Raw genomic sequence first — 27,404 nt, forward strand, 5'->3', positions numbered from 1 at the left:
TGAGATTTAGGTTATTAATAGTCTCAAAAAAATCTGCTAGATATGCGAAGTAGAATGTGAAATTTTCATCAGTAAAATTTTCCCGAAGATCGTCTTTTCCTAATTGTAAAAGCATTATTTCGACTTCAGACTTTAATTCGTACAAACGCTCAAGCATATTTCCTTTGGATAACCAACGAACCTCGGTATGGAATAATAAAACAGAATGTTGGGCTGATAGCTCAGAACAAAGAATCTTAAAAAGACGTGAATTAAGAGCACTACTTTTGATGGTATTAACAATTTTTATACATACTTCTAGTACATTTTTAATTTCAAATGGCAGCGTTTTTGCAGCTAAGGCTTGGCGGTGTATTACACAATGAGAACCAATTATTGATGGATTTTTATCTTTTGCAAGCTTCACAAAACCCGATCGTGATCCTAGCATAGCAGGGGCACCGTCTGTACATACACCTACAACATTTTTCCATGAGAGGCCATTCTGATCAAAAAATATATCGATGGCAGACAAAACGTCACTGCCTTTTGAGGTAGAACTTAAGGCCTGGGAAAACATAAGCTCTTCTGCAATAGTCTTTTCATTTATAAAACGGCAGTAAACTAATAGCTGACAACAATTGGCCACATCAGTTGATTCATCACACTGAATTGCAAAGAATACGGAATTTTTTAATTTATGAATCAACTGATTTTGTATGTCCAAAGCTAATTCATCAATGCGTCGTTTGATTGTATTGTCTGAAAGAGATATTTGAGAAACTTTCCTTTTACTTTCTTCACCAAGTACTATTTCAACGGCTTTAAGTATGCTAGGCTTAATTAATGTTTCACCCAATGTATGTGGTTTCTTTTGCTGAGCCACCATAAAGGCGATGTGATATGAAGCTTCAATAATTTTTTCATTATTCTGTTGAAATTCTCCGGTTCTGTCAAGTTTAATTTTATTTAAAGAATTTTTTTTAGCAACAAAAAACTCTTTAGGTTTTTCTTTTAGCATCGGATGAGCTGTGGTTAAATGTCGTTCTAGTCGACTTGGTCGGAGAGCATCGTTACTTAACACAACGTGACAAATAACACACTGTGGCATTTGGATACCATCCTTTTGAATGAACGTGAAACCAAACTTTATATAATCGTCGTTATACAATCTTATTTTCTGTGGAGCCATTATTTTTACGTATGTACACTCGCGACGACTACGTACTACGATACTACGTGCAGTATGCGACTGCAAAACGAAACTAAATCGAGTTTAAACTAATCTAATAGCTTTTCCCTAACATCCTTTTATCGTTCCGATTAATTTACAGATAACGTAGCATAAAACTATTTATAGTTATTATCGGTTATCCATTATTGATACCCGAGAACCGATAAAGAGAACCAGTCTACTAATTTTATTTCTCTACGTTTTAAAATAAAAAAAATGTAATCAATAAAAATTGTCTTTCGTAAAAACTGCTTGCGCCTCCCCAGCAATGTGTACACGCCCCCCAAGGGGGGCGCGCCCCCCAGTTTGGGAACCAGTGGACTATATAATATAAGAAACCTTGTCGAATTGGCGATTCCAAACTCCCAAAACGTACATAATATACATAATGGTCACCATTATCAATTGGTGCTCGGTTTTGTTTTTATCATTGTTTGAATTATTATTGTTATTATTGACGTAAAATCATTATTATATTATTATTGTCCATTAAGGCATGATCAATTACTCCAGTAATTTCACAGTGCAGTTTATATTTTATATTAGGTATATTTTATTATCATTAACCATGAACTATGAGACCCTTTGTGTACACAAACGCTTTGCACATTAGAAGGGTAGCTTCAACTTCAGTCTTCGATGGTATAACGCATACGTATACTATAATAACATCAAATAAACCAACTGTACACTTTTAATGTAATACTATTAATATTTAATAATATATCGTATAAAAACTGTTCGGGGACATTGTACGGAGAAACTAACAAACGGTCGATAATATTTCTCATCGAGGTGACCGGTCACGCAAATGCGTTGTACTAGGTACCTATACATTATTGTTATAACGAGATACAATAACAATAATGGATACCTCCGACTAACCTAATTATTATATTATATTATTATTGTTACTATATCGTTCAAAGCTGATTATTTTCATTGAGATTTAAAGGATACGACGCCTTGACACGCAAACAATATAGTTATCCGATCTAATGTCTATATGTATATAATAATTCGTAGGCTTGAAGCAATATTTCGCTAAATGGAAAAAACTGAAATATTGGTAAATTAAGTTTTAATCAAATTTAAAATTAATTATTTACATTAATCTACTTAAACTGTGATAAGTGACTCTATTGACCTCAATTTTTATTTTAAGCATAAACCTATAGTTATTATAACGTGATATTTCTGAGTTCTAAATAAATCTTAAAAATGATAGTTAAGAAATTCGAAAAAATCGAAACGATCGCTTCGAATTTGAACACGTTAATATAATAAAATATATATTGTGACATATTGCAATGGTATAATGTTATAATAATGTTTATGAAAAAAAAATCGTATCGCGATCTCCACCGTGTATGTCATCCACTATGATAATATGATATATTATTGTTTGTGCGGCGGCGGTCATACGCGTTTATACGTTTATTATAATATATTATATTTTTAGCATGCTGTCGGCCGCCGCCGTGTACCTATATCATGCAGATCGTTGCAGATACATCATGACGTGTATATAATAATAATAATAATATTATACACTACGACGGCAGACTTCTTCAGCAGAGGTAGACATAGAGGACTGTGGTAAAGAGCGTCTCGTCTGCGCATATATATATATATAATAAAACGATGATAGTATTACCTTTAGGCATGTATAAATACAATGTGACGGACGGGGCGGCGGTCTCCAAGGAGCATGAGGGGTGGAAAAATTGCAGAAAAACGCGGACAATACCATCGGATTTTTTTTATCCTCCACGCAAAAATATATGAACGTATCGATCGGAAAACTGTTATATATATGATGAATGTTTCTATTGTCAACGGCTGGCGGATTTTCTGTGTTGACCGGGCGGTGGAAAAAATGCACACGACCGGTTGTCAAATGCGCATAATAATATATGTATATGAGATACGGGTACGTTTTTTTTGTTCTCTTCTCTCCGCGCGTAATATATAATAATATAATATATATAGGTAGCCGCCAGTGCGAGTGTATACACGACTATACGCGATTCATAAGATTCGTTGCTGCTTCACAATGTATATATATATATATTATTTTTATATGCATTTGATGCACTGCACTGTCTGCACTGCAGCAATGTCATCAGATATCAATTTTCATAACGTTGTTATACGATGCTCACGCATCGGCAGATGGAATCAATAGCCTTCATGTGCATGTGCCTTTGGCAAAAGAAAATTGTGTGCTCTCCATATATTAACGTACTATGAACATTATGATAATATTGTACTCCTTATAGTTCTATTATCACAGTACTTGACTGCTTATAATTCTGATAGTATAGAAAGCAACGGGTTTTAGAAATAAGGCAGAAAATGTTGGATAGAAAAGTTTGGATTTTACAAAGATTTTTGTTTAAGTAATCCGAAAACGAAAGAAAAACGAAAAGAAAATAGTTGTTGACAGCGACGAATGTGGAGAAACACTCTGTATATACTATATACCTATTACACGCGTTATAGCTACAGAACTGCGAGTACCTACTATGTAATAATAATAATATATAACACAATACGAAAGTGCCCAAAAAGCGTACAATATATTATATTATGATGGCTACATCATGGCTATGCACATTTGTTTCTATATATATATATAGATATATATATATATATAATGATAGTTATTATTTTTTTTTTATAATCTCTCGAAAATCTCTAGGAGATACAACGAAAGCGTTCGTTGTTATAACATAATAATAATATAATACTATAATATATGTCATAATTATTATTATAAGATCTGATTTTGTTTTCATTTTGGACCGAGGGACTTGACAAGTGTGGCTGGCCCGACTTTACCTCACTTTTTATTTCGCTCGCGTCGTCTGCAAGTACTAATTTCGTTATTAGTATTATTATACCGTAGAAAGCGTGTTCCTATCGTAGCGGCGGCGCGCGTGCCAAGCCCACCAGCCGTCGTTTATTACATTACATTACATTATTACGATTGTTATTATTATACCATGTTCGGCACACGCGTATGAGAATCAGAATATAATGTCTAGAGTAAGTATTTTGTAAGTCGGGTTTACGCCATCTAGAACGCGTGAATTTTTTCCCCTTCGCTCTCGTAATTATGTCATTATGCGACGAAAGACGAAAAAAAATGCTCCGTGTAAAAATATTATTTTACACACATAATATTATTATAAAAATAAATGTGTTTTATGTGTAAATATTACGTTTAGAAAAAAAATATCTATTTTAAAGCACTAAAAAAAATACTAAATACTTGGAAGTATACTTTTATGCTAAATTGTTAGGAGATTATATGCTGACTAACAATGTCCACTTTCTTCAAAACATATTTAACCATAATTTATAAAAAAAAATTATTATTTACGTATAATATAAATGTACATAATGTACCTTCCGGCTCTTTTGTATAGAAAATCAAACAGTTTATATTAGCTTTAATGCTTTAAGTGTACCTATAAAAAGTCATGTTCATCCAACATTTTCTACCTTGTCAATTAATTATGAAATTTGTATAATGTATAGTGTAAAATTTCAATATAGAACGATATGACCGTACTACGATCAAAGTATACACAATATAATAGTGTAATATCACCATTCACCATACATCGCGCGTAGTATAAAATTATAATTATTATGTGATGAACGATGTTAAAAGTCATCTTCGTTATTTAGTGGAATAAGTTTGTGTACATAGGAAGTCCTGAGGCGAAACGAAACCGCGTATCACATTTAATTTCATATATTATTATGTCATTAATATTTGCGATACCGATTTAGTAAATGTCGAGGACTCATGCAGACGTATATAATATATTTGAGATATATGGCCTCGATGAAGCTACGCCACCCCGAAAGCTTTTTTTCGTGTGTCTTCTCTTTCTTCCAAACCGATTTCAAAGTATATTTAACTTCCTCTGTGATTTTTATTTATTTACTGTTGCGTTTAATCCTATCCGAATAGAATCTATGTACACAGTTATTGTATCTCGAACAAAAATAAAATTATACATACAATCACACCGCGTGAGGTCGTCGTCGCGTAGTGTGATGTAGATGATTTTTCGGGTTTCCGCGTGTGTCCATTACGCTCGGCATGCTAAAACGACGTAAGTCGCACTGTCGGTATTTACACGCCTGGGATGATGTCAACGCCGGGTCCGTATATTATTATTATTGTCGCATGTACACATGCTAACCGTACGATAATGATATATCGGCGGAGGGGACACCTCGGTCGGTGGATACGGGCTCAACGCCGACATTCTTTGCATAATATTATCATATTATTCCGGTGTTGGTGCACAACGACTACAACACGGGAACGCTAAATTATATACGACTACGTATGACGACGACGATACTAATGCTGCTGCCGGACCACGCCAAATTGAATAATCACCGTCGTCGTCGTCGTCGTCGTTATTATTGTACAATACGGGATGTATAAATACGTGTACGTGTTGTTCAGGTTTGGCATGGTATTTACAATAATATAATATTAAACGTCTTTAAAAAAAAAAAACCATTTCGTTTCTATATTTATCTCGCAGCCGCCGCTTTAATCGTTATTCCGGCCCGAAAGTCATGATGTTTTTTTTGACGCAATATCAATACGCCGTTTTATATTATTGCTACATAAATTTGCGCACTGCGGGACACACACGATTTTCGTAGGGTTAATATTATGTATGACACTATAACGTCAATATTATTACTTTCGTACCAGTGTGTGGCCATTCGTCGTGTTATCGTGAGCCTTCGAAAGTTCACGCATGTAGGTCCAACAGCCACTTAGACTCAAACTAGGTACTTAAGAAAATTGATACACACCAAATAGGTAGGTAGTATAGTAATAATTTGTAACCAAAATTCGATATTCGCAAGTTAAGTCTTACTTCAGAAATTCATATTTTAAACATTTGGGGTCCTGTGTACTGATGAATTGAAAACTTTAAAGTCGGTGGGCCATTAAAATGTCGGTTCAGGACTCCAAGTAATAAAAACATTAATTCCGGGGGTAAGACTTAGATTAAAATTTTTTATTTTTTATTTATAAATTATTACTAAATTAATATACTAATTTTTTTTTAAAGTATGAATTAGAGAATATATCGAATTTAGGATATCTGCTAGATTACATATTTTAAAGCCCGTCTCGCTAAAACAATAATAGCCAATAGATACGTATTATAATAAATATTATTATATGCTGCGACGTCGTACCGATGACCGTCGATGATTTGCCACCGCTCTTCGTATACTATTTTAATGGCGTATTCAGAACAAATTATAACGACCGTCAATTTTCTGGTCAGGATCGAAATGTAATTTTTTATATCATTGTTTCATAAATAAACCTTTTCCAGTCGTCACAATTTGATCCGGTCGAATCGCGTATAATTCACAAAAACTACAATTGTGTCCATACGTAATTCGTTTACTGTCGTGTACCACAAGTAGTTTGAAAAATATTTAATCGTTTTCTTTTCTCTTTTTCCACAAACATTCACGGTGTAGAATAATATGTAATATTATTATTTTATTTGCGCAACACCAACGTTCATTCATATAAAAATATATATTGTTTCCGTCGAACAATTAGACATTATTGATTTTTCTATATACATTGTTATAAACGATTGTCGTCTTATTACGAAATACATCGCAACGTCCCGGTACATAATAATAATAATGATAATGATAATAAATAATGATAACAATAATATACTATTTTCTAACTGGCAATAATCTACAACAGCTTTAACTCATGTTTTATTGTCGTTCTATCGCTTTGCCTAAAAGCCACTCTGACACTGACAGAAATCTTCGTATTTGGACACGAATTCGATACAATAATAATTGTACGATCTACAAGCACGTTGATATGTGCATGTGTTTTGTCTCGGACGATTTTTAAAATAGGTTATTATTATTTATTTATTTACGTGGTGTATTTTTTGATCAACACTGTAGTAGGTATTTGTACCTACACTTAAGTTACTTCCTATTTATATTCATATTTTTTTTAACTATAGTTGAACTGTTACAAATAGTTTACGAGAAACGAATAATTTTTAATATATATATATGTATATAAAAATTCTGAATAAAAAAAATAGAAATAATTTTACACTTATTACAAGTCTATTTTATAACAAAAAAAAATATATTCTACTCGGTAGATACTAGGTATATTAATTAATTTACATGTTAAGTTATAAAAATTGTAAGATTTAGTTTTTTAGCACAATTTTTGGTACCTTGATCAATAACTATAATATAACATAATATATTTTTATAACTTACAAACACTATCTAAATATTTTATTTTCGAATTTCTCTAAAATCACCGGCTATGTAATTATACGACTCATGACACCGTATAAAGTGTAATTATATCATATTCAATATTATTTAGGTCCTATAGAGCCTATGGATTATACCAACGTTTGGACGGCACAGCCTTGATTTAGTTTTAAAATGATAAAATTTAATAATAATGTGCGTATACTATATTAATTTATATTTTAAGTTCTCGGCCTCTTTATAATCAATGCGTCTGTGTAAACGAGACGTAAACACGGACACAAAAATTAGTTTTTATTTACGTGAGAACAACTGGTTCGTTTCGAGTAGAGCTCAAACAATACATTAGACTTACGCAATATAATAATACACACAAATACACGCATACACAAGGTACAATGTTATATTATTATAATGTGAAAAGCGTATGGTTTGATTTTAAACGAGTGGACGAAGGTTGTGCGGGTAAATCGCGTAGGTACCTCTATAATGCGTGTTTATTAGTCGGGCGACGGCGAAGAAGTAAAATAATAATAAAGAAGTTTGTTAGAAATGACAACATTGATACTATATCGACTTCAAGGTATTCTTATATTATTTTTTAGCAACCTCGCGTGCGCATTACCATATTATAATATTATTATGTGGTTCGTTATTAGTTTATTACAGTTACGATAAAATATATACTGCCTTACGATAATCATAATAATAATAATATTAATAATTAATAATTATAACATTATATCGAAATCCCAACTTCCGAGACAGTGATTCGTGGTTTACAGAACGCACATGGGTACTTATACTATCGATATCAATAATAATTATACTATGCAATATATATAATATGAGCGATCAGTGACCATGGGCTTTCACTGATTAGAAAGAGGCAAGGGATTTGTCAAAGACACTATATATTATAACATCATATGTTCAAATCGATAATCCATAAAAAATATTATAATTTTATCGTATTAAAACCAATAAAAATTATACACGCGCATAGTATAGGTACGCACAACTACAACACTCAAGACGGTGGACAAAAAACGAATTGTATCGTATGCGCGATGTTAATTAAAAATGAATTTAACACTGAGAAGTGGTGGGTCGGTGGGATCATCGTGTATCGTTAAATTTTCGTAAGAAATACCACCGATCAGCGATAACGGTAGATCGTGTGGTCTGCCATAAAAATATTAAAAATTATTATAATATTCTCCTAGGGGCAAGTCATATCGGGGTTGGGAGAAATTATTGTTATTTTTGTTGTTAAATTGTTTCGTACATTGTAATGATAGTACTGCGAATGTACGTAAGAGTCGTTGGGCGCATCTTCTCTGCAATAATAAAACATTTATCTAATAAAACTGTATACGAGAGAAGAAATTAAGAAAACAAAATGGGCACCTCGCATTCACATAGTAATATTATGACGTTTTAGTAATATTATTACTATAAAGGTATATAGGTACAACAAAACTGGGTTAACACTGTTAACAGTCTTCCACACGCTGCGCTCTGCGTCGACGGCCCCCGAAGGGCGTATATATCGACACTTTCGCCGTCCAAGGCAATCCAGTCGGTGGTTTTATATTTATTTGTTTATATATTTTTATTATTATCACCATCATTCTCGTATTCGTATTCGTTTAGCACACTCTTTCGTACGTGTGTATTATAGGCCACAGAAGCACTCTGCGTGCCGATTGTCCGTCGCGTAGTACCCGCAACTTGCGGTTTTTCGTCATGCCACGACCTGCTCTATACTCGCAGTTATGAAATCATCATTATCATTGTCTGCGAGTTTCCAAGTCCCGAGTTCCGGGGGAGAAGAAAGGAGTCGAGCAATTAGCGCGAAAATCTTGGGAGAGGGTTTCAAAATTCTACGAAAACAATAATGTATGCTATTGCCTATTATGCATTTAATACCATATTATCATATACCTCCCTACATAATATTACAGCTATTGCAGTAATTACAAAACAATTTTGGTAGGGGGGGTCTAAAAAATGTTAATAAAAAATTATGGAACTTTGACATACGCATATAATATTATAATGTTGACGTTTTCGAATTGTTTGTTCGCTGGCCACTGAGCTTTGATATTTATCGTATAATATGATATGCGCTTGCATAGATCTAATTGCATTAATTACCCATCAATACCATACGATTTATGTTTCAGATTTAATTAGAACCGCCACGCTATTGCTATCGAATGCGCCTAACTATATACATTATGCGTATACCTATTATGTGTACTTATAGAGATCGTGGTTTCGCGCAAAAAAAAATTATAATCATCGCACCACATTGTATCTATATAAACGTTTTGTTGTTGGTAGGTGGTAGTGTGGTACATACACCTAACTGTACACGACAACAACACAATTGTCGGCGTCGTGTGAACTGTCACCTTAGCGTATTTGTTAGTTCATTGTAATCGTCCCCATGGGACTAGAATAAAAACAAACGACTATCGAACAAATTTCGGGCTCGGCCCGCCTTGGACAACATTGCGTTATTGAATAACGGGCCAAAAACGGTTTTTCGACCAAAGAGAACAATAATGTCGTAGGGTACCATCACAATAATAATACATGTAATAATATAGGTATGCTTGTTAATGCAACGCGTTTAGGTTTGTCGGTGGCACTTTCGTGAACCAGTTTGACAATATTCGGAACGCAAAACCCAAACGACGACGACCACTCCGACGATCGTATTATTATAATGGCGCACGGATTTACATTATTATCGTACGACTTTATTTTGTTTTTTTATTTTTTACTTTATATGCACATCGTTATTATTATACCGTAGCCGACGACGCGACATTTAATCTCTTATATGCGGCACGGGGTGCGTTGAACCCGAAGGTCAGTCCGTCTCGGGCTAAATCTCGTAGCTGCAGCGGCGCGAAGACAAATAACACACACACAGACACACATATATATATATATATATAAACAACGGAGGGCAACGAAATAAAAAGAAGAAAAAGTAAAAAAAGTAGAAGTTAAAGTTCAACATCGCCGCCGGCGGTGCACTACTATACATTGTATATATATGTGTTATGCATACATAAAGGTACATAACCGGTGGTGGTGATGGTGACATTCCGCCCACGCGAGACACACGCAATGCAAAAAACAGATATACAACGGAAGAAAAAAAGCGAGAAAAGAATAATACGAAAATAAATAAATAAAATAATAGTAATATAATGTATATTTATTGTATGAAGGTACACAGCTCGCACGAGACTCCAAAAAAAAATTGCATATGACCGTACAATAATATAACGCGAATTCGTTTAATAAATAAATATCGCACGGCGGCGAAATTCTTTCAGTTATTTGTGTGTGTGGATCACAGTCAGTCCTAAATATGTATAGTAGATACTTAAACAATACGAACGGTCGTATAAATATATTATGTATTTCTCGGTGAGATAATAATGCAAAGAATACTTTGCATGTGTGTGTGATGCGGTCAAGTACCTATATATTATAATATAATAAAACATATTATTATAATACACATATAAGTGTACAATGTATATATAGTTATATATTACTCAGACTGATTCAGCGTACCTACCTGCGCGTTCTTTTTTTATTATTTTATAATAATAATATTATCACCCTACGACAATAAATCCGGCTACACGATCGGCTACGATGATAATAGAAAAAAAATAACAAGCACTTGTATATTAAATTATTATTATAATGTGCTGCGCAGCGGTGTCGTTGCGCGGGCGTCGTTGGCGTCGGATATTTGCATTTCGGCGACAGAGGTCGTAAACGCCCATAATGGCACTCACTGGTACACGCGCACTTGAGCGTACACGTGCACGTAGATACTATGGATAGTTATGCGTGAGTGTACGTTGTTAGAATAGAATATTGTAATGTATAATACATGGAATTAACGTCTGTGAGATTAGTCCCCCCCAATTTTTCCTATGGAAAATTAAAAACTTGAGGGTGAAATAAAAGCTATAAATATATAAAGAAAACTTTGCTTAATTCATTATAAATGAATAATAATGATTTAAAAAATAAATTGCTTGTCTGCAGGCTAGATAAAATTGGTCTGCGGATAACTTTGTGACTTTTGTGACTGACCCTTGAACCATGTAGTATAGTACGTTATACCCTTAGATACCCACGTTAGACATAAGTTCACAAGTTCACGGTAATCGGGCGATGATTGGTAGTGTGTGTGTAATACGAGTATACAGAACGATGTCGAACACGATCTAATTTCGACGCCTACACGCCCTATATAGTAGTATAATATTAATATTGTGTAAATAGGAAAATGACCACATTCACGCACCTATATCATATGTAATGTGTTATTATGTTTGTATAACGTATTACGCGCGCGCGTTTGGTTTAAGGCCCTTCGTGACGATAATATTATATAATAACCACTAATGTTAGCGGCCAGGATATATAGGTAATTATTTCAAAAACACCGACGACCACCACCATTATATGGGCCCAGGGTTAAGGTAAACAAATATTGTGCTTTTTTCGCTGAGGCATTATTGTGCATGACGATAATGTCGTATTATTGTCGAATGCAGTTCGTTAGGTCGTACCGATATAATTTAATATTATAATTTCCTAGTTAACGCGAAGATAGATGAATGACCGGGGAATAACGATCGCACACTCGCACTGCTGCAACTACGATAACAACAACAAATCCTGTGAAAGTTTTTGAAAACAATAATTAATTGAAAAAGTCATAAATTCCCGATATTGAATGCAATATTGTTATTGTACAGAAAAGCGAATGCGTGAGCTAAAAACGTCGGTCGAATAAAACAATTTTATTATACAGGTATTATAAATATATATATATATATATATATATATATATACGTATAAGAATATGACGTAGATATGAACATTTTATACCAACCAACGATTTTGATATCCGACTAACTTTTCTCATTTCTCTTACCGGGAATCGAAACGAGTTACATACTAAACATATTATATTATACGCGTTCGCCGCAGTTTTACGATGACAGTCACAATTCGTCGTAGTACTAATATATACGTCCGTACCTACAAAACAGGTAGTAGATAGATAATTACGTTGACTGCATATTATATGCTACAATGCATCGGTGATATATTTTTTTTTTATTAAATCGTTCAAATATGATATAATATTATTCGTAGTCTATAATATATTCATACGCTGAGTAAGATGACAATCTGCAGCACAGCCATCGCTGACGTAGAATCGAAAAAACTGCATTGATTTTACAAGACAAAACACATAATTTATATAAAATGTAATACGCATATTATGATGTGCACGAATGTTATGCATGTGTGATGTGGGTAATGGCGAATGGATCGAATTGCAGCTAATTCACGTGACAACTTCTGGATGATGGTTTTCCGAAGAAAAAATGCAGTTTGCGTTTGGATCGTAGGTAACATTATATATCTGGTAAAAAATAAAATCACGTCGCGTTCGTAGAAATAATTATAATAACTATGATATGTATATCGTATATGTGTGTATATAATAATCTGTATTATATATAGAAGATGGTATGATGACCTTCTTCTTTCTCGGTTGGATAATCTCGTTTCCTTTTCATCTCCCTCGTAAAATCTTTGCGTTCTGTTGTGCAAACACGATTTTGGTTGGTTTTTATTTTTATATAAAATATAATGGACATCATTTTTTTTTTTACGTCGGCCACTTCACTCGTCATCGAGATGTTCGGTGGGCGGTAAAATAGTGTTTCGTAATTAAGTTAGTCGGTGCAACGCGTTTATTAAGCTGCATCGTGTCAGTTATAATATTAAGCGTCTTTGCGGCAGGTATATAACGCAATGGAAATTATAACAAACGAATAACAATCAAAAACCAAACGGGAACACGCGCGCGTTTTGCGTATTATAATATATTATAATTATATATAGTACATCATCATAACCATATACCTCGAATTTGACGCAGTTTTGATAGCTGTATCACTTACTATACACACTATAATTATGTATAATATACATTGCTCATTGCTATAAATCATTGTTAAAAAGTATATTTTATAAACGTCCATCATTGTTGCAGACAAATTTCGCATTTAAATACACGCGCATTATTGCTTTCATTCCCGTTTTCGGTATGGTAATGTGCAGTGAGAGGAATTTCACTAAGATGTCATTGAAATTGTATCGTGTTATAATATTTTTATTATTCTTCAATTTGAAACGCCTGTTTAATGTTATATTTTTTGGTTTCCGGAAAGAAGATAGAGCGTTTCTCGCGGAAAGTATACTGCCCATTGCCCAGCTGGACCGTTACTGTTGCCGACACGCGGAACCGATCGAATCGCGGTCAGAAAAAAACATAGAACGTACCGAGACGACAAAGAGTTTGCGAAAAATTAGACGATGATTATTATAATAATATCTAGGTAGTATAATATGTATTATACTCAGCTCCTCGAGCCAAAAACGTATACGATTCAGTCTAAATCTGATAAAATTCCGCGCATAAAATTCGACGACGAAATCAACGATTATCATTATTAGGAGACAAAACGAGTTTCGTATTATATCTTCAATATTATACTTGGATATTTTGAGATTGCATAATTTAGCGCATTCCAAGCTTGTATATGCATGGTGTATAAATAAATGTATACAAGTAACATTATAATATTATGTATTTGAAAAATGGCAGACAAAAATAAACGTATATATACGTAACGTACGAAAAGGGCAAAAAATAAAGATGCTCGCGAAACCAGTTTGTTTAATTTTATTTTCACGTGTAATATGTAAAGTGCAATAATAATAATACGATTGGGTGATGACGCCGCACGTATATATAATACCTATGTACCGAATTGCGAAATATCGTCGATCCAACCGTGATCGTCCTCGGTCACAAAACGTTTAAATTAAATCGAAGATCATCAGCTCATCGAACCCGCATGCAAAGGCGTAGACTCAGCCATGGCACTCCTCGACCATATCACCACAAGCATTTTATTATTTCATTATTTTACTTTAATGTATGGTGGCGTATTGACTGCTATTAAGTATAAAATCGCACACAAAACATTCGACACTATCATAGACAAAATTTTCGAATGGTATTGTTACAAGTTTTTTTTAAGTATTACAGTTTATATGTACATATTTTTTAAAAGTGATAAATAAATACTTGTATTGTTTTATTTTTTAAATTTGATTCAATTCGAATATTTATATCGAATTGAAATAATTGAAAATATAAATAAATGGAAAAAAAATGGGACATTAAAGTATATCATCGAGCTCCTACTATAGAACAAGAGATTTGGCTCCGACCATGAATATAATATAATATCGAGGGAGTCTGATTTTATACTCAGAGTGTACCCGAAAGATGTGACATACTTAAATGCAATTTAATCGTTAACCCGCCAGATAAACACCCAGTGCGATATAGGTACGTGCATATTATATTATATGATGTTATAGAGATACGCGCATATATTATAATATTAATACCAACTTCATAATATATTATATAACAACAACATATAAAAAGTTACTGCAAACACTACTCATGTGAGCGACGGTGGTCGCCTTGGACTAAAAATCGCCAAGTGAAAAGATCGGTCCGTTTATAATGTGTATAATACCTACTTTATAATTCCGTCCTATATGTACAATGTACGTCATGTACGCGTCATGATATTAATATATTATAATATAGGCGTGCGTATATATAGTACGCGTTGTTTGCGGAGTTTTTGTTATTGTTTTTACAATTTTTTTTTTTGTCATTTTATTCGAACGAAAACAGCGTGTAATGTATGATGTGTGCGCGCGTATATCGGGTTTCCACGATACAGCCTGTATAGCATTATCTATAAACACGGGTCTTATTTATAATTGTGTTTTATGCGCGAGATAACAATGATGATAATAACAATATTATTATTACGGTACATAGCGTCGGCGGCCTTAAGAGATTATTTTTATTATTGCCGCCTCCGCTGCACCTCCTCATCTCAAGGCCGTCGTTCGCGCAAAGGATACATAATATTATATATATATTATAATATATGTATATCATAAAACAATAACATCATAATACGTACTGGCTATTCAACATCGCGGTCTCGCGCGTACACGTGATATGTTTTTCGACACCCCTGACATTGTCGGGGTTTCGTAACGCGCTTGATAATTAAAACCATAACGCGTCGCGTCTTCCACGTGGAATTTATTTTTTTTTGTTCTTATATGCGTCGTGGCATAACGTACAGCGTGTTATGTTTTTATTTTTATTTTTTTTTGTTATTGTTGTCATTATTACAGCACGCCCATTGGACTCGGACAGTTGCATAACTGCAGTGTAGACGGACATCAATTTCACACCCAAAAAATCGTAAAAATAAAAACTATGAAAAGCAGGAATAAGTTGTTAAAAAAAATGCGCCGATGACGGGCGGAAAACATGAAAGTACCCGCGGGTTAAACGTGCGGGCGAGAAAAATGTCGAAGGATTTATGTCGACATTATAATGGGTACTCTCGCTCGTACATAAAGAAATGGAAACAATCGCGAGGAATTTCGTGCCGGACGAGACCTCGCTCCATATTATAATCTACGCGTACGCGCCGTTTCATGATAACTCGTGGGCGGATTTCGGGAGCAAATCAGCCAACCCCCGCGGCAACGGTGGCGTTAGTGGTGCAACCAATGTGGCGGTGGAATTGAATTCGAATTTCTCGGAAAACTACAGACCCCGTGAAACAAGAGCGTATAATATGGATAAAAAAAAAGTGCTGAAAGTGACTTATGAGATGAAGTCCTGCGCAGTGTCTGCGAAAAGTACTGCTCTGCAAATCGATCTCGAATATTAGTCTGTGGCGGGGGTACGTGTGTGATGTGTGAGCCGTATACACTCTCGTTAGAACGTTCTAGAGAGCATGGCGCGGCGGTTAATTGTGCGGATCGGCGTAACATCGCGGTGGTGAAAGTACTTTCACCCGTCGAGCGTGTTTCCTCGGCCTCCGCCGCGCCAAGGTCGGTGGTCCGGCTGCTGCCGCTCGGACGAGATTCCCTACCTACCCCCCTGTGGATCACACCGAACTCTCCTCCCGTCAGTCACGCGATGACGTCCGTTAGTTCGCGGCGCGCGCGCGCGTCCTTCCGGACCGGAACAACGACAACAAGCGGAGACAGCATAGACGTCGGAAATAAAATTCGCTCTCCCGCACGCGCGGCTCGTACCCATATACACGTAGTACGAGTTTTTCATGTCGAAACGCCGTCGGTATACATTAATATAAAAGTACTACACGCATAATAATAATATACTAAAGCTCCATATACGTCGTCGAGTTCACCGTGATCGTCGCAGAGACAATAATATATTTATTGTTGTACCGAGAACAATGGTATACGCGTATATATTATTGACGAACATCGGCGGCAGCGTACGGTGTTTTTTTCTTCTTTTCATTATTATTCTAAACGGTTTTATGAAAGAAAAAACTGTACGCACATAATACACAGTACCTACAGCAGGCAGGGACAGTAAGCGAAAAAAATTCATAAACCGAGTTTGCGTTATATAATAGAAATTATAATATGATATTATACATCATACTTGAACTACTATAATAATATTATGTATAAACCGTTTACACGATGACTATATTAAATAGATACGCGCTCGCCGTGTAATATACATTTTTCAATAAACGTTACGACGGCGATTATCATATTATACTGTAGCAGCAGTTCGATGAGTTATTATTATTATTAAACTTACCTGTATACCTATTCTATATCAACAACAAGCTATAATAGTTATTATATTATATATTGTATCAGGACGGCTGTCGATAGGCAGTAGGCAAGTGCAGCGTTTGGTGGTCATGGGGAAGATCGGCGGGGTGTTAGTATATAGTTTACAAGAAGAAGACTTGTTTTTTTATACTCGAAACGTCTTTGCGTAGAGGAAGCCTATTATAAGATGTTTAAAATTATTCTTATATAATAATAATATATGGTTAAGATTCCAATAAGAACATCTCAATTTTAACACCTGTTGCTTGATATAATAATAACACCGGCCCGTAGTCGAATGCCAGTACCGGTTATTAAAACACTGAACTATTACAAAGAATAAATGGTAGGTACACTAGTCACAATAAAGTGTTTCAAAATATAGATTCCTACGTATGGTGAATAGCATGTACTTACTTACTAGTTACTACCTAGGTATACGAACAGATTGACCGAAACAGCAAAAATCTAATTTTTTGTCTGTACTTTTTTTTTTTGACAACCGCGATCAATACGATGTACAAACAACGCGATTAACATCGTTCGACAAACCGTGACCACATTGTATCCGTTGTTGTTATAATATTAAACGAACGCGTTTGCAAAAAAAATACTACAGTCTTAAGAACTCATCTCCAGCAGCAGTCTACGTGAGTTTATTACCCACTAGTTGGCAGCATGCACGTATACGTATAGGAACTTTGTGATGTTATGAAAACGTAATTATTCGGGACAACGACGTCGTTTCGATTGAAAACCTAACGAACGCGTTCGTTCGTATATATTATAATAATAATAATATAAGAGAAATCCGACGGGTTGTATTTGTTGTTTATCAGCAACGAAATAAAGAGTGAACGCGCGCAGTTATAATTATTTAATTATATGAAGAATGTTGATATTTTTTTAAGTGTCACGAGAATAATTCAATGATGGAGATGACCGTTGAACTCGAAAGTTGTAATAAAACTCCAGGACGCTCGTTAACACCGTATAAATAACTGCTGTATAATAAAGAATAGTGGAATGTATATGGGAAAAACAAATTATTATTGTGAAATGATATGATATATTATTACAATACATTAATGAAATAAACACGCAATTTAATATAGGTTCAGTTAGGTTAAAATGTATCCGAAGACGAGAAGTAGAGATCAAAATTTTTATTATTATATTCAGGGAATACCTCATCCGCACTTGGGCTGTATCCATCTAACAAATGCATACAAGGTTGAAGGTAGCAAATTTGAGTTCACCAAAATTAGTTTTCTGTTATCTTTAATATTAGAGTGAATTGGTGTAACATAACATAATTTTATTAATAATTTTTAAATTTCAAAGCTTTGTTAACGTTTTAAAATAGAAATATTTTTTATTATATCTTATACTACTTACTTTAATATTAAAATACTAATAAAAAATTTAGATAATGCCCTTAACTTTATGTTTGATAATAAGCTAAATTATTCTAATATTAAAGTTAACAACACAAAATTGATTTTTCTAAACTCATATTTGCTATGTTGTTTATTCGTAAGACGGAGACAGCAAAATAATATGCGGGTGTGGCGACCTCATCGTTCCACGACGGTCGGTTTGAAAAATGAGTTCCTATTTTATTTTGAAATCTTGGTCGAATACATTCGTTGTCGCCCCACAAGGACATTGAGAGAACTACAATGGCAGGTGCTCGCGGGTTGTGACTTGTTAATGGGCGTTTCAAAACGAAACTGTTGATTACAGTTGACGTATTGCCTGGTCGGTATGACGTGTACGCGGAAAACACCACGAGGTATATGCGTGGGATATGTATAAAATGTACTCATACGCCCCTAAAACCCGGACTTCCCCATGAAAGGTATCGTGCTATGCTCGAAGTCATGCAGGAGCAATATTGATCTATTCCGAAAATTGGTGCGTTTGAAAAAAAGTTTTCAATCGCCTCTCACTGCAGAAGAGTCTTTCAAATGCCATAAACTAACCTTATTATATAAGTTTGAAAATATTATTTTTAATATAACAAAATAAGGTATATTAAAAAATTCATCATGTAAAGCTTGTGAACAAATAAAAGCGTAATGACGAAGAATGTAACGAAAAGACACCTACCAGAGGACTGATGTGCACTTTGTTTTGAATCCGTTATAAGAATTATATACGGATAAATTTAAAATTGTGAATCAATGGCGTCCACAAAGAATTAGTATATTTACGCAATACGCAATACATTATAATTTCATTACTAAATATACAAATATGCACTATAGAACACCATCGAGAAACTTTAATGTTTCCAGGTCAGGAAATTTGAATAAAACGGTCGTTTTCGACGGAATCGACCGGACAAGGTCGTTGTAGGCACGTCCTCCCACACGCGAGAGGCGCTCGCGGAACGAATCTAGTGGAACCTATATATAATATATATAAATATTATATTATACATAGTATTATTATATCCCGCTATTGCGTTGTCGCTCGCGTTTCACATGTAAACGATGTGCATGCATCATATTTATATTACATTATACACGATGTCGAATCTGTCCGAGATGGGCGCAAAAAGTGAAAGGAGGGCGGCGTGAAAATATTAATATACCTAATAGTGATAATAAAAAAGATGATTCGATTTTAAAAAGCGAAACATATTTCTAACCAAGCGGCGTCAGTGGCGAAGTCAGTTGTCGCAAGGTCGGCGGGGATACATTGCCTGCTATATTATTATTATTATTATTATAACGTCCGATTACGACTACTTGTGCTGTCTAAAATCGTTTATATACACATGCAGGTAACCTAAACGAAAACAATAAATGATAAACGCACCTTGTACAGCTTATCCTTGTTGTACCACACGTCTTCTTCTTCTTCAACTTGAACAGGAAATCCTACTCCAGAGTCCAAGTTCAGGTCGTCCCTGGACCTGGATAATATTCGGCGCCTGGATATCATGTCGTTGGGTACTGCTAACGACGGACAACTGTAACACAAAACGAATCGTACCGGTTAGCGATCGTAAATAATATACAAGTTAACAACAACAACAATAACAATACTAATATTATAATAATATGTACTTTCTCGATCGACAAACGGTTAGGTATATATTGCGTAAATACGTGTGGCTGTGTGTGGGATTAACAATGGCATCGTAATAATAATCTAATATCGCTTGGGCGTTTATTTTTCGACAAATGTGCGTCTATATCTATATATAATATTATATAATTAATGCGCACCTTGTAGGGGGCGGGGGACATGCGTAAAAGCGATCTCAGTATAAACCGCGTATAGACGTATAGTTCGATCGGATCTCACGTACGATATATATTATAATAATCTCCGAGAAACGTCGTGTGTTTGATTTTCCTTTACACAAAGTATACCTACAAAGCCGATCGATATTATTCGCTATTATATTACTATACACACCGATCGGTCGACAATCGCGTCGATTGTATACAACAATATATCGACCAAGTATACACGATATTAACGAGTCCAAGGCCCATTATAATATGTACTATAGATAATAATATATATATATAGATCTATATAGATCCTCGTCGAATCGTGTATATATAATAATTACGCGAGAACACTGCAGAACGCTTCTATAAGTAGTACCTATATAGGTATTCGCGTCATTTACACGGGCATGGCAATTATTATTCTCGAAGACCGCACTCACCACTGCCGCGTGTGTGTATAAGACGTATTATAGTGTCGCGACGAGTGTATAATATGTAATATATAGTAATGCGGCACGAGCACATCCGAGGAAAAGGTCACGTTTTTGTCGCGTAAAGGACGATATAAGATTTTTATTCAACAATAAAATAACAATAATCTTACGTTCTTGGGATCACTCGCTCGCACAATCGCGTGCATGTGTGTGTGTGTGTGTTGTGTGTGTTACCGAAACAGACAGCGAAAGTGTGAAAACGAATATACGCGAGTTTATAATTATTGTCGTTACGAGTCGTTGATCACCGTACAAGAAATCGTTCACTCGTCTGTGCGTACTCAGTATCATTACGGTTTTAAGTATATATTTCACCAAAGTTTCCCCAACAATTATTTCCGTCCCGTATACTAAAAAAAAAGACCTGACGATTTACTAATATGAAACAACCATAATAATATATATAATATATAGCGCCAAGATATTATATTATACAAACACGATAATAATATCACATATTCCTACGAAAGCTCGGCCGAGGTCGAAACGGAGACCACAACGGAAACTACTCCCTGATTTATAATATTTGAAGGACTTCTGATTAATCACACTCAGTTATCTTTTGAATCGATTTGAAGAAACAAACATTAGCTGTATAATTAATATAATAAAACTGTGTATTATATAATATTATTAATAGGATTTATCATATATGCCAATTGAAAACAATTATTTTAAATTACAATTTGTATTTTTTTTCCCAACTGGTGGAATCAAATGGACGATCATAATATAGGTCATGTAGCGCGGAATTGATGAAATTTCACAATGGTGTAACAATAATACCTATTGTTTCGGTCAAAGGTCGCCGTAGTAGTAGCGTAGGTCCAATGGTTGTCACAATTATTAAATGGCGTAGGTTAGGTTAGCCTTAAAGTCATAGCCACCTTCCTTAAATTAGTAACATTATGCATTGTAAGGCAACAGAAAGCGCTCAATTAATTTACTGAGTGATCAATGCACAAACACAGTTATATGTACATACATTTCATAATTTATAGTTATAGTTTTTACTACCACTAGCTTCCTCTACCATAGATTCGATTTGAATTAACAGAACTAGTGTACGAATATATAAAGTATATTTAGTTGCATGGCCGCATTACGCAATATGGCTAATAAAAACATATTATTTCGTTCACAATTTTTTTCCTTAATTTTTTCCCAGCCGCGTGCGCCCGAGTTCGTGATTATAATTCGGTTCGTGTGAAGAAAACATGCGGCCTCACTCCCAATTGCTGAACGCTAAAATAATTATATTATTATTATATATTCCTGTATTACAGTATATATAGTGACGGTTATTTATTTTCTCGTTCTATCGCTGCGCTATCCACGAAGGTCTCTTCGCAGCGACGCACCTATAGCGTAGTGCAATGCAGAAGGTTAGGCAGTGATATAGGTTACACGTTATTTGTATACCCAAAAAAATATATTAACAAGGAATTAATTGATAATAATATTAGGGTGAATAAGATGTATTCCAATAACTCAAACTAGTCACTGAATATTTAAAATATTATTTTAGTGACAGTAAAATCAAGGCATTATATCAATGACCCAGTGCTTAGTAAACTTAATTTTTCACTTTTTGGATGACTATAATATCATCGTTCCCATTTTATGTCATATTACTCTATGATATAAATTAATACATTCTATAACAATCTCCTCCTCTCCTCTCGCTGATTATTAATTCCAAAGTCCAAAGACGTTATAATTTTCAAAACAATTAATAATTAATAATTATATTATTGAGTTAGTAGTTCCTGCAAGGTAACTAATTTTTTACTGTAGCTCAGCGCGCAAATACCTAATTAAAAAATCATTTTATCATTTTAGCATTATGATTTTGGCAAATTTGAAGGATCGCACTCCTTACACTCATAAATATATATATTTGTTTAATTTTTCAATATTTTTTTCTTTCAAGTCAAAATGTGCATATTATTATAAGTGATACTATCACGTTGGCTGTAAGCCCTTTATATATATACAAGTATATATTACGCGTCCCGTAATAACGTGTAGCCATTGTAGTATAATATATTGTTTTTCGGCGACTATATATATATATGTGTGTGTACATAGGATTATATTATAGGAAGAAGAGTATAATATTCATCGTAGTCTTCTCGCATTTCGGCTCGTCCAACACCACCACGACCGTCCCCGCCGACTGACTTTCGAAACGACGCATAATTTTTTCAATCGAAAAGATTGCGTCGAATTCGGCCTGATATTCGAAAAAGGGGGCCCGTTCCCATATCTTTTTCCATCTAGCCACAAGATGCATAAACACAATACTACGACTGTAGCAATAATAATAATCGCATGAACCGCGTACGGTATATAAGAACTGCAGAATATTTCTCCCACGGGATGCACGCAATCAGCTCATAAGTATAATAATATACAACGAAAAACAATAACAACAACTACCTTGTCTATACATAATTTATAATACGCATTTTAATAACTCTGAAACAACTCGTTCGAATTTGGTGAATCATCCTGTATAATATAATGTACTACGCACGCACGTGTGACAGTCGCGACACGGGACGAAATCGCCCCGCGGTTCACATCGGAACAATGGCCGTTACATATAATAAATATAAGTGCGAGTCTATATGTATAACGTGCTCGTGTGCGTTCATTTTTGACGTATTCCGTTGACAAGTACGTGTATGTGTGTATTTGTATATAATATAAGCCCTCTATACATGTTTATGTACATTGTATGTATATGTATGTATGGGTATAGTGGGTATGATATTGCAAGTGCATATATCTCGCTTTCCCGCCACACCCGTCGCGCGTGTTCGTGTTTCACAACGAAAGTTTCCCATAGATCTGTCGCCAACTTGTCGTAAATACATAAATATAACAATAATTGTATTTTATAATAATATCGCGTTGTTCGTATATACGCATGTAGGCATACTGTATAAAATATAATATACTACGTGTTTATACGAGTACCTATATACATATAAGCTATAGACGGTCAGGCAGTATAGGTATGTAGAAGATGATTGGCACGGTACTCCGTTACAATTAACATGCTAGTCGTGGCCGTCGTATATATTTTATAATATTATACACGGTGGCGAACAAATGCACATTTTTTTACCGTATGGTCGTAAAAAACAAATGAATAGACGAACGATGCTTTTTGCCTGCCAATATCTAGCCGAAATATGATTGTTCTAGTCTATCGAAACTATATACGATATATCGTATCATACACCACGCGTAAATAGTGTGTTCCTAGATTGAGTCATTATATATATATATATATATATATTACTATTGTAGTGATATTCGTCGGGAAATCCTTGGTCAAGTATACTAGCCGACTACCATAATGTCGACGATACAGATGATGTATGGTTCCTGAATGCCGCGTTAAGGAAAAAAAAGAAGTGTATAATAGAATAAATACATAATAGCTTTGCTAATCGCTGCACCGACGACGACACTCGCGCGTCCGTGACCAATGGCTTTTATAAATATTATACGTGTTTTCATTTTAATCGGAAAAAAAACATAATATACGTTATACAGGTAAGCGTCTATTATATTATATGACATGTTATACGTCGCGAATGTGTGCGACGTTTATTTTTTAAATATTTATTTCCGAGACATTACACGTGCGCCACTGTCGAATGGCGAATTAACGGTTCGGAAAAATTTTGTTCGTACTCCGCTGTTGCGGAAAGGTGGAGAGAGATATGATGGGAGGAGGAGAGTAGAATATGAGGGTTACCATTTATAGAACGCGCAAGTGTAGGACGACAACGACGACGACGACGATCGGCGTGGGACGAATTACAGCACATCGCGTATAATATACACGTATATCGTATATTATAAAATTATGTATACGCCGCAAGTGGGCCGGACGACGGTGGAATCGTACGGCGGTCGGGCGTCGGACATTTCTCGAATGCATAATGCATTTTTACGCGGTCGTTTTTTCGGAAAACCGGCGACAAAGACACGATATTATATTATTATATCTTGCGCTGCACCGGGCATTGTTCGATTGTTGTCGGATATTTTTCGAATCGAACACGACCACTGCCGGACGATTCTTCAGAGTCGTAAAAATCGTTGTCACGACGATAATATTTTAAAGAATATTATAACGTGGTGCGCTCAGCGCGCATACCGAATACCTGGTATATACGAGTGCATCTATATTATAATATTATATTGCCGTTTGGACGACGATAGTTTCGTCGGCGAGATAACTTTATAATTGTATCCTAAGAGATTTCGATTTGCACATTATTATTAATGTGCCGCGTTTTCTGTATATTGTGTAACCACACATCAGGTCTCTGTTGGCGCCAAGCGTGTTTGGTGTTCGCCGAGTTAATGTATTATAATATCCGAATATGCCGTTATTATAATATAATATAGGCGCGTTTCGTACGGAATCGGACTCGGATGACCCGTCGTCGTCGCCCACCAGTATTAACGTCCGTCGTTGGATTAGTATTATTATATTATGGTATATTAACGCGCGTCCTCATCATATTTGATCCTACGCGATTTTCCGCAGCCGGGTGAACGCACTCCAGATGCCAAAACATACACATCACTTTAAAAAACAAAAATAATAATCCCGGTACGGCTTTGCGGGTGTCAGACTTCGGACGCCTTTACGGACTAATACCTACAGACATTGATTTCGACTGCGACCCCAAAAACGACTACCCGCAGTTATGATACATGCCATAATAGAAAATGGTCGGGGTTCTAAATAAACGGAAACGCATCACACTATTTATATTAGCGCCCTATGTGATGTTTTGAGTCTCCGCTGTGCAGAAAACCGCACATTTATAGAACCTTGAATTCGGAAATCTCGCGCGTGGGTAGCTCCAAAATAATATGTCAATGTCGGGAAACCGGTGTGTTATACGAGATTTTGCAACTTCCCAGACAGAATAGAATAATGACAAAATGCCGTAATAAATATTTTTAGAGTGTGCTCAGTCGTCGTGGGCTGTTGTAACCATACGCTCCGTCGTATATTATTATAATATTACACCCATATAATAAATGGTCGTTAAAACCCTCCTCAGTCTGCGGCAACTCCGTATACGCAAGCGTGCAAATTAATCGATAAACCTCTTAGGTACAAGTAATTTTTTCCTGAAATTACATCTTTTGCCCATGTGCCTTACGACTAACATTTCGTTTCTTACGTGTAAGGTGTGTAAATACAGAATATAACAATGATATAAACAACAAATTACTTTTTTTTTTAAATAATATTGCATACAGTAAATGTGACTATTAACAACTTAAACAGATAAATCTAAATTAACAAGTTTATTTTTATTTTAACTTTTTAATTCAGTTAAGTTTCAATTATAATACCTGTTTTTTTCAGTTTATTTGAAAATAATAATATCTATTAAATAAAATTATGATTATATTAATATTTATTATAATTGCTTATAAAAGATTCTCAAAGAATCGAAGAGTCTCAAAAAATGATAGTATTGCTGCAGTGAGAGAAACGTGACACGATCAATCAAACGTGAACCGACCATTAGATGATATAATTAATATGGTCCCGAGTAAGCATTTTATTGTGGGTGCGTATAGTGGGTGTTGGCCGAAGGTGAAGCGTCCATGCCATAAAATGTGACGATAATGGCGCTCGAAACAACTGTTTATTTTCATAAAATAATCGTAATAATTTTACTTTAGGATTTTAATCATAATTAACGCAATTATTAAGACAATACCATTCGGAGTTTGAAACCATATATAAACATGTATTATAGTACATTACATATATATATTATATGACAGCTATTTTTTTGGTCAATAGGTATTGTGAAATGACACCGTTAAAAATATTTCGGTTTTACCATATAAATCCAGAATTTACGATCTTCTTATAGGCACTAATATAATCCTAAATTTCATTGGGACCACGTGTGATTGATCAACTTCCATGATATTTATATATATATATTATATACATGGGTCGTATAGAATAAGAGGTACCAGGTTTGGTTTAATCCGGGGAACAATTTCTAAAAAAATAAAAACTGGTTTGCGGCGTGACTCGCGACAGTTGTTTTACATAATATCGATAACTACCTATGCCGGCATTATAATACGCTTAGATATATTTACCATGCATGTAAGAAATTTCTAAAGTAAAAACATCCCAGTGAAGTATACACAAATATAAATATTTAGAGTATTTTATGATTAAAATAATCTACAGAT

The 27,404-nt window shown here is 34.8% G+C and overlaps 1 protein-coding gene across 3 annotated transcripts in view; it reads right to left on the bottom strand.

Annotated features, from left to right (window-relative positions):
• The window catches only part of LOC132918341 (uncharacterized), a 152,006-nt gene that overhangs the window by 58,936 nt on the left and 65,666 nt on the right, over positions 1-27,404 (bottom strand). For all 3 annotated transcript variants that reach the window (XM_060979528.1, XM_060979527.1, XM_060979529.1), the window contains exon 2: positions 20,219-20,372. In XM_060979528.1, coding sequence (XP_060835511.1) covers positions 20,219-20,372 — 154 coding nt within the window. The remainder of the gene's footprint in view (positions 1-20,218; positions 20,373-27,404) is intronic.

This window comes from Rhopalosiphum padi, chromosome 1 (assembly GCF_020882245.1).
Source record: "Rhopalosiphum padi isolate XX-2018 chromosome 1, ASM2088224v1, whole genome shotgun sequence".
Lineage (NCBI taxonomy): Eukaryota > Metazoa > Arthropoda > Insecta > Hemiptera > Aphididae > Rhopalosiphum > Rhopalosiphum padi.